Consider the following 9,857-nt stretch of genomic DNA (forward strand, 5'->3'; position numbering starts at 1 on the left):
ATCGTATCTGTCATAAAACACTGATAAAAAAGTAATAAAATTAGTAATAGTAAAAAAACATAATAATATAGAATTAGGAAAAAAATAATCCTATCATTAGTCATAAAACTGTAATAAAAAATAATTAACAATTATTAAATAATAAAAAAAGTAAAAAATAAACAAATATATAATTAGAAAAAAATAATCATATCAGTCATAAAACACTGATAAAAAAGTAATAATTAGTAATAGTAAAAAAAAAAATATAGAATTAGGAAAAAAAATCCTATCATTAATCATAAAACAATAATAAAAAATAAGTATTAAAATCAACAATGAATAGTAAAAAAGTAAAAAAATAAACAAATATATAATTAGGAAAAAATAATCCTATCATTAGTCATAAAACACTAATAAAAATAAGTAAACAAATTAATAATGAGTATTAAAAATAAATAGGTATACAATTAATAAAATAAATAATCCTATCCTTAATCATAAAATTCTAATAAATATAAGTAATAAAATCAAGTAATAAAAAAATTACATCAAGTATGAATTGAAAATAAATGTAAATAAAATGTTATATTAGATTACGTTTTTAAGAGATTAAATCAGATCCTTAGGAAAATGGCTCCTAGATTGCAAGAAATTTTTTTTAATGTTTCGGTTTTAGAAAATATAACCATCAGTGGAAAATTATTGTCTAAAAAAGGAATATTGAAAATTCCATTATTAAAAAAAGGTAAAAATAAATGAATCAGGTGTTGACCTATCCCACAGCTGAGAGATATTTATGTTCTTCTCTATAATATATATCTGCATAAGGAAACAAAATATCATCTCACAGATGAAAAGGACAATAAAGGACAAGTTAATAATTAATAGTTAATTGGATTTGTTCCTTACTAGACAAAGAGACACAGAGGATAATGGACATGAAGTTCTTATGTATGAAAGCAGGGAAAAATATATATTTTTTAAGATTACTTAAATTTTTTTTTTTTTTAGAAACATTGATGAATTATTACTTTGAATAAGTCACTATCGTCATTCAAAAATTTAGTTATTTATTCAGGTGTTCGCCTTACTAGCCTGACTTGTTAGAATTACTCCCTGATTGCTATTTATGGGTGATACTTTGAGTTATGCTTGGGCCTTAAGACTTGATATGACCGTAAGTTGCCCAGAGATACAAAAAGTTGATACAAAAACAGTTTTGCTGACCTGTACGAGGAGCCCACTCCTCCTTCCTCTTTGATCTGCCTGTTGAGTATATCGGCTGCATCCCTTGGTCTCAGGCCTTCCATGGACCATCTTGTAGATGGCGATTTCTCCCTGTTTCGCTTTTCTTGGACCTCTTTTTGAATGGACTGTATATCCGCCACGCTGCTAAAGGTAACAGAGGCCTTGACTTTGGGAACCACTATTTCTGTAGACTCTACCTTAGGTGGTTCCTCTGCCGCCCTTTTCTCTGGTAAGGCTACTGGTGTTTTCTTCATTTTGGCAGCACTTGAGGCTGTTGGGGCAGTGAGGCCTGGAGAAGGCTTTGGAATCCATGGATGGTCCCCACGACGAGGTATGGGCCAAGCTTTGAAATCTTTCTGATACTGCGTCTCTCTTTCGAAAGGAGCTCCGGAGGGTTGATATTCACTCTTGGGTTTGCAGCTCGCCTCAGGTTTTACATTCCAGTGCTTGTAATCCTGACGCATGACCGAACCTGATGTGTCCTTGCTATGACCAGGTCCAGGTTGGTGGGACAAGTCTCTGGTAGACCCAGCACCATGATCTGCCTCTACAAGGGCAGGCTGTGACTCAACGGCATATGAACTAGGACGGGCTTGCGGCTGTTGAAGGTGAGCATGGTGTTGTTGACCTCCTTCGGTGACCTCCGAATACTTGGTGAAGACCAAAGGAACAGCAATGTCTCCCTTATCTAACTGGTTCCAGAAACGGGCAATGCAGCATGCCCTGGTAATACAGGGCCATGCCATAGCCTCCACCCTGACAGTCGTAGGGAGCCTCTTACAAACTACAATGAAGAGTCTGGGTTCTCCCCTCCACCCACCTTGCAAGACGTAGAAATAGTAACAGTTTAGTCCTGATGGTCTCCTTCCAGGAGATTGCCCAGCCAAATGTAGACAGTGCTCTTCTCACCGGATATGACAACTCCCAGAGATATGGTTTTGGGTGTTTTTTTCAAAGTCATGTCGCAGATAAACCTCTTCTCATGGTTGCCCTTTTACCGCTTTGTATGCTCAATGCAAAGACCAAGAACCGGAATGTAAAGATCTGGTGTCACCTTTCCTCTGCTCAATCATGGAGCACTTTCTGTCTCTATGGCATGATGATGCAGGAACTGAAGTCAATCCTGGTGGACAACCCTTCCACACCCACAAGCAGAGCGTGTGGTGTTTCCTTGCAATCCTGGCAGTGAGACCCTGCCACAATCAGAAAGCAAGATCTCTGCAGGAAGTGGTCCCACCCACCCTTCTATCTGCATCCTAAATGCTGCTGATGGGGTGGGGGATCGGAGGAGGAGAGATGCTGGGAGAGAGATGGCTCCTTCGTCAGCACGCAAGGCAACGTCTCAAATGAATGGAGAGGAGGCTGCTTGTTACTGCGGCTTGTTAACTGTTCATTGTCTGGAGGGGGGTCAGGTGGGGAGCAGATGGATTTCATTACTCCCCATTGTCACTTTCCACTTAGCGAAAGCTTTTGTGGCAGGTTCCACTCGGATGAAGGTTCCGCCGCCGCGTGAATTATTTACGGCTGAACATTCACCGTCTCCGACGAAGGCGACGCATCAAAGTGACGGCCATTCAGACGACGACATCAAATATTTATGGTCATCACCGACGAAGGGTGGAATTTACATGATGATCTTCCACACAAAGGATGAGGGCCCATGGTGCAAATCTGAAGTAGAAAAAAAGGATAATTTCAATAAGTGATACAATATTTCTGCACAGTGGACACACAAAGGACGACGGTCTACGTGTGCAAACTTCATACTTACTTTTTTCTACTTTTCTAAAAAAAAAAAAAAAAAAAATCAATTTAATTTAAATTTGTTAGTAATTTGAAAAAAAAAAAAAAAAAGATACGATGTTTTTTATTTCGGTTTAGACACTTTTTTTAATGAATGCATTTATGGCAACATTATTTGCAATAGTGTTTCCTTAATGTTGAACCGTTTGGCTTCTACATCCTCTATGTGTCACAGTACATAGCGCAGGCTGCAGAATAAGTAACCTGTGACCCATTCTGGTTAATCACTAACCCCTATAGGCATGAAACGCCTAATGAGGGAGAAGGTATCACTAGTCTCTACCCAATGCTCTAAGATCTTACAGGAAATTGCCAACTTTTCTTCTATACCTGTCTGCACTGCACAGATACAGACTCCAGGAGAGGATAAAATATCCAATATTCACCTCCCGCTCATCTTCCCAGCAGATGATGACTTCTTTATCCCATCATCTGAATTGCTAATCGATGTGATCGAGTGATTGGCATCAAAGGAGGTGAATGATTTCTACAGTGTCTCCGTGCCGCTGTCCGGCATCCGTGGTCCTGAAATCTATAATGCTGCACAACATACAGAATATAGACAGGGAGCATCCGACTTACCCAGTCATCTGTGATAATCATATTCTGAGCAAATATTATACATGTGGGAGTGTGACAAATAAAATCCTACAGGAAGCCTCCGCTTATGTGAGGAGCATTGTGCTACATTTGGTATTAAAGGAAACGTCATCAGAAAATGACTCATTGATTAAATTAGGTTTTTATGTTACATAATATTTTTTGATATCACAGTCTTTGTACTAAATAAATAATATAAATTATGCAATACTCACACCAGCCACTAGGGCATTTTTTTAGAGTCTAACTTCCTATTTTAGGAAATTCACATGTACATTAACAGCAATGAACAGACTGCAACCCCATCTATTGTTTTAAAGCATCCAATGAGCCTGTGCAAAGGTCATTGTGAAGGGAAGGGGGAGGAGGTGAGCTGTGACATCGCCTATTGTGAATGGCGGATCCTGTGTTCTCTGCTGTATATAGAGGTGTTATCAGTCATTGTACAGGAGGAGTAGGTGAGCTGTGACATCGCATTGTGATTGGTGGATCTGCTGTATGTAGAGGTGTTATCAGTCACTGTACAGGAGGAGGAGGTGAGCTGTGACATCACCTATTGTGATTGGTGGATCTGCTGTATGTAGAGGTGTTATCAGTCATTGTACAGGAGGAGGAGGTGAGCTGTGACATCATCTATTGTGAATGGTGCATCCAGTGTAATCTACTGTATATAGAGATGTTATCAGTCATTGTACAGGAGGAGGTAAGCTGTGCCATTATTTATGATTGTTGGATCTGCTGTGTATAGAGGTGTTATCAGTCATTGTACAGGAGGAGGTGAGCTATGACATCACCTAATGTGAATGGTGGATCCAGTGTTATCTACTGTATATAGAGGTGTTATCAATCATTGTACAGGAGGAGGTGAGCTATGACATCACCTAATGTGAATGGTGGATCCAGTGTTATCTACTGTATATAGAGGTGTTATCAATCATTGTACAGGAGGAGGTGAGCTATGACATCACCTAATGTGAATGGTGGATCCAGTGTTATCTACTGTATATAGGAGGTGTTATCAGTCACTGTACAGGAGGAGGAGGTGAGCTGTGACATCACCTATTGTGAATGGTGGATCCTGTGTTATCCCCTGTATATAGGAGGTGTTATCAGTCACTGTACAGGAGGAGGAGGTGAGCTGTGACATCACCTATTGTGAATGGTGGATCCTGTGTTATCCCATCAGTCACTGTACAGGAGGAGGAGGTGAGCTGTGATATCACGTATGATTGATGGATCTGCTGTGTATAGAGGTGTTATCTGTCATTCTAATTCTGCCTCTGATAAGGAAACTGCTGTAAACTCTTACTGAAAAGTCAGTAAGAGCATAAAAAGTTCAATAGGCCATTATGAAATTGCAAGATTGCTAATTTTTTTTTTTAAATAAAGATAATAAATATATTACCAAAAATGCCAAACATGTTAAAAAATTCATGTAACACAATAAATCGGATTCACTTTCTGACAACAAATCCTGTTTCAATTCTAATCCTAGAGTTCCGTTCCTTCGTAGCTTTGTGCTTCAGTTCCTTCCTAACCATTTTCAAGATCTTCGCTTGCTGTCAGTTAATAAAAACCTCCCTGTTTGTATCCAATCGGGATTTTTCTTCTGCGGAGTAAAACTATCAGCCTCCGATAACTTTCTGGTACGACGGTTACGTGTTCGGACTCCGACTGCAACAAAAGCAAGCGAAGGTATTGAACAATGGCGAGGAAGTGACACACAAGTCCATTAGAAAATGCTGAATCCCATCCGCTGGGACAACAACCACTATCCATCACTTTCAGGACTGCAACTCCCACACGCCGCAGTCAATGACCAGATTTGTGGAAGTTCCGTAACCTTCAGTCTGTGTTCCTTCTGTTGAATGTGCTATTGCTCCCTGTTATCTGCCATTGCTGGGGAGAAGCTGACTGTGGTGCAGTTGAATACCGTCTATTGCTCCCCGTTATCAGCTCTTCTTTCCCGTAATCCGCAGCTCTCCCCCCACATCACAGTGGTAATAACAGCATTGGGCATTGCAGCGCATGGGTGGTCTCCAGCCCCTGCTTTACCCCCACAGCAATAACCTACCCCTATGGTTAGTAATAAAAGTATTTATTCATAGGGAATCCAAGACCGCGTATTATTTCCCTGGGGGCGGCGGGGCTGGTGCTCGCGGGTCACTCATTGCATTACTGGATGCTATAAGCTAATTACCCGAGAGCCCTGGACTCGCTGACAGCCCGGCGTTATTGACTATGGCGCGATGCCTCTGCTGCATGACAACCTCGCAGGCTTGCGTTGCTATGTGCGATCAGCTCCCGTCAGCGTCTAGTTAACCCTTTACTAGATACGGCTTTATCCCTCACCCTGTGTTATGCAAAGAAATCGCCTGCTGCGCCTCTTTCCTTAGTCCCCCAACCCTGGTTTAAGTGGGGGTCATAAAGGCATTAATATCTGCCATTGCCAATGCATACAGTACATAGATCATATATCGTTGAAGAGAATGATGAAAATGTTTATATTCATTCATTTCAAAATATATCTTAGTTGAATATATCTCTGCTTCCATTCATACAGCCATAGAGAGAGAAAGGATGAATTTCTGCTTTCCTTCACCACCACTAGGGGGAGCTCAAGAACTTACCAAAGACAGATTTAGAATTCAGCTCAATGGGAGCAGTAAATAATTGTATGCAGTGGGCTCCCCTTAGTGGCGGCTGACAGAATTAAAAAATGTATAGCAATCTATATAGAGGTTGAACCCAATATTTGTGACATAGTTTGGGACACTGAATGGTGCCATCCAATACACAGTGGGTACGGAAAGTATTCAGACCTCTTTAAATTTTTCACTCTTTGTTTCATTGCAGCTGTTTGGTAAATTGAAAGAAAAGTTCATTTCTTCTCTCATTAATGTGCACTCTGCACCCCATCTTGACTGAAAAAAAAACAGAAATGTTAAAATTTTGGCAAATTTATTAAAAAAGAAAAACTGAAATATCACTTGGTCATCAGGTTATGGCAGCTTCTAGTCTCCTATGGAGGCTATTGAAGTATGCCAAAAGTTAAAGAAAAATAGTTTTAAAAATATTTTAAAAAATAAAAAAATATAAAAGTTCAAATCACCCCCCCTTTCCCCCATTCAAAATAAAACAATAAAAAAAAAATCACACAAGCACATATTTGGTATTGCCGCATTCAGAATCACCCGATCTATCAATATATAGAAAAAAGGATTCATGTGATCGCTAAACGACTTAGCGAGAAAAAAATTCAAAATGCCAGAATTACGTTTTTTTTGGTTGCCTCGACATTGCGTTAAAATGCAATAACGGGCGATCAAAAGATCGTATCTGCACCAAAATGGTATCATTAAAAACGTCAGCTCGGCGTGCAAAAAATAAGCCCTCACCCAACCCCAGATCACGAAAAATGGAGACGCAACGGGTATCGGAAAATGGCTCAATTTTTTTTTTTTTAGCAAAGTTTGGAATTTTATAAAACTTAAATAAAAAACAACCTAGACATGTTTGGTGTCTATGAACTCGTAATGACCTGGAGAATCATAATGGCAGAGCAGTTTTAGCATTTAGTGAACATGGTGAAAAAAAAAAAAAAACAAGTGTGAGATTGCACTTTTTTTTGCAATTTCACCGCACTTGGAATTTTTTTTCCCATTTTTGAGTACACAATATGGTAAATCCAATGGTGTCTTTCAAAAGTACAACTCGTTCCGCAAAAAACAAGCCCTCACATGGCCATATTGACGGAAAAATAAAAAAAAATATGGCTCTGGGAAGGAGGGGAGCGAAAAACAGAAAAGCAAAAACAAAAGTGGGCTGCGGCGCAAAGGGGTTAAAAAAAATTAAGAATTGCTGTTTTTGGTTCATTTTGACTTCCAAAAAGTAATATAAATAATAAAAATATATTATTAAATAATAATAAAATTGTATTAAATAAGCTCTTCTACAGTAGAGCCCTGCTGATGGAAAAATTTGAAACTTATGGCCCTCAGAATATGGCAACCAAAAAATAAATTATTTTTTTTCAGAGTATTTATTGTACAACAGCAATAAAAAAATAAATAAAACCATATAAAATTGGTATTGCTGTAATTATACTAACTCACTGGATAAAATGTAGAGAAATGTAAAGAAAAATTAATAAAGCTAGGGCTCCTGGAAAATGACAATAAAAAAAAAGTTAAAAAAAAAAAACAAAACAGCCTATCAGACCAGAACTTTTGGAACAGGAACAGATTCAGAGAGAACTAGGCCACTGGCAGAAGGACCACAAGGGCAGAGAGACTGGGGACCACAGGGGCGGACAGGAACAGGTGCGGACAGACTGGGGACCACAGGGGCGGACAGGAACAGGTGCGGACAGACTGGGGACCACAGGGGCGGACAGGAACAGGTGCGGACAGACTGGGGACCACAGGGGCGGACAGGAACAGGTGCGGACAGACTGGCGACCACAGGGGTGGACAGGAACAGGTGCGGACAGACTGGCGACCACAGGGGCGGACAGGAACAGGTGCCGACAGACTGGCGACCACAGGGGCGGACAGGAACAGGTGCGGACAGACTGGCGACCACAGGGGTGGACAGGAACAGGGGCGGACAGACTGGCGACCACAGGGGCGGACAGGAACAGGGGCGGGCAGACTGGCGACCACAGGGGCGGGCGGACAGACTGGCGACCACAGGGGCGGGCGGACAGACTGGCGACCACAGGGGCGGGCGGACAGACTGGCGACCACAGGGGCGGGCGGACAGACTGGCGACCACAGGGGCGGGCGGACAGACTGGCGACCACAGGGGCGGGCGGACAGACTGGCGACCACAGGGGCGGGCGGACAGACTGGCGACCACAGGGGCGGGCGGACAGACTGGCGACCACAGGGGCGGGCGGACAGACTGGCGACCACAGGGGCGGGCGGACAGACTGGCGACCACAGGGGCGGGCGGACAGACTGGCGACCACAGGGGCGGGCGGACAGACTGGCGACCACAGGGGCGGGCGGACAGACTGGCGACCACAGGGGCGGGCGGACAGACTGGCGACCACAGGGGCGGACAGACTGGCGACCACAGGGGCGGACAGACTGGGGACCACAGGGGCGGACAGACTGGGGACCACAGGGGCGGACAGACTGACCCTAAAATTTGATTAATGGAGGGGGTGAAATGCGTAGGTACGAGGGACAATGGATATTGGAACCACGAGTTCCATGACAACTATCAGCAAAGTGATTTTCTGTAAATTATTATTATTTTTTCTATCTGTCTATGACTAAAGACGGGGGCAGTGATGCACCTTGTCTAGATGTATGGCATGGTAACAGCTCCGATGGGGCACATATGAACCTTTATATAATAGATGTGGCATACTAAGACTTTTTGATATTCAAGCACATATGCACTTTAATTATATGTGGCATATATAAAACATTGAGGGCTAGCTATTTTAAGGGAATCCTATTTAGGACCCAGTGAACCAGCAGAGGCGTCTCCCACGGACCTCCGGATCATTTCTTTATTTACACCTAGTTCATATATGAAAAATACTTATTTACAGCCACTTTGTAGTCTTTAGCTTCCCTCACAGCCACGGCAAAGCAGAATCATAGACATTTACATTTATGCCGTGTGTATGTAATACTATAGCTCTGCATTAGGGGCATGCAGGGATTCTGAGGAATGGCCGACATTGAGCGGGTGCGCCATATCGTATTTTAGGGTCAGGTAGGACTACAGTCTAATAGGGACCTATCAGGGTCATTGGAGGATACTTATATGGCATATTGAATATCTTCTCTACTGTACAGTAATACACCATTACCCCCTAAAGAGGGCATAGGAGGAGGTGTTCTATTTTTAATGAATTTTTGGCTACTCTTAATTGTAGTAATTAAAAGTTAAATTTTAAAAGGTTTTTTTTTTTGTTCTATTGGTTTATTCTTTAGACCGGAATAAGGAAAGGTTTAGGATCAGACAAAGGGAGCTCAGACAAAGTTTGCAAAGTTTGGTTTGAAAAGTTTGGTACTTGTTGAGATACTGCAGGTTTAGGAAAAGGTACCGACAAAGGAGGTTTACAGGTAGTGAGTGATTCAGACAGGCAGGTTTAGAGATAGGTACTAGTGATGAGCAGGGGCGGACACAGACTGTAGTGGGCCCCTGTGCAAGAAATTTTTTGGGCCCCCTCCCCCCTTTCATAGGGCAACAAAGTTATTTGT

At 41.8% G+C, this 9,857-nt stretch overlaps 1 protein-coding gene across 1 annotated transcript in view; it reads right to left on the reverse strand.

Annotated features, from left to right (window-relative positions):
• Window positions 1-2,537, reverse strand: part of MAP6 (microtubule associated protein 6) — a 62,669-nt gene extending 60,132 nt beyond the window's left edge. The window contains exon 1 of the mRNA XM_073548602.1: window positions 1,210-2,537. Within this exon, the coding sequence (XP_073404703.1) occupies window positions 1,210-1,976 (767 nt within the window). The 5' untranslated portion in view covers window positions 1,977-2,537. The remainder of the gene's footprint in view (window positions 1-1,209) is intronic.
• Between the last annotated feature and the right edge of the window lie 7,320 nt (window positions 2,538-9,857).

The sequence above is a fragment of the Dendrobates tinctorius genome, unplaced genomic scaffold (assembly GCF_039654945.1).
Source record: "Dendrobates tinctorius isolate UK_male_01 unplaced genomic scaffold, ASM3965494v1 ptg000157l, whole genome shotgun sequence".
NCBI lineage: Eukaryota > Metazoa > Chordata > Amphibia > Anura > Dendrobatidae > Dendrobates > Dendrobates tinctorius.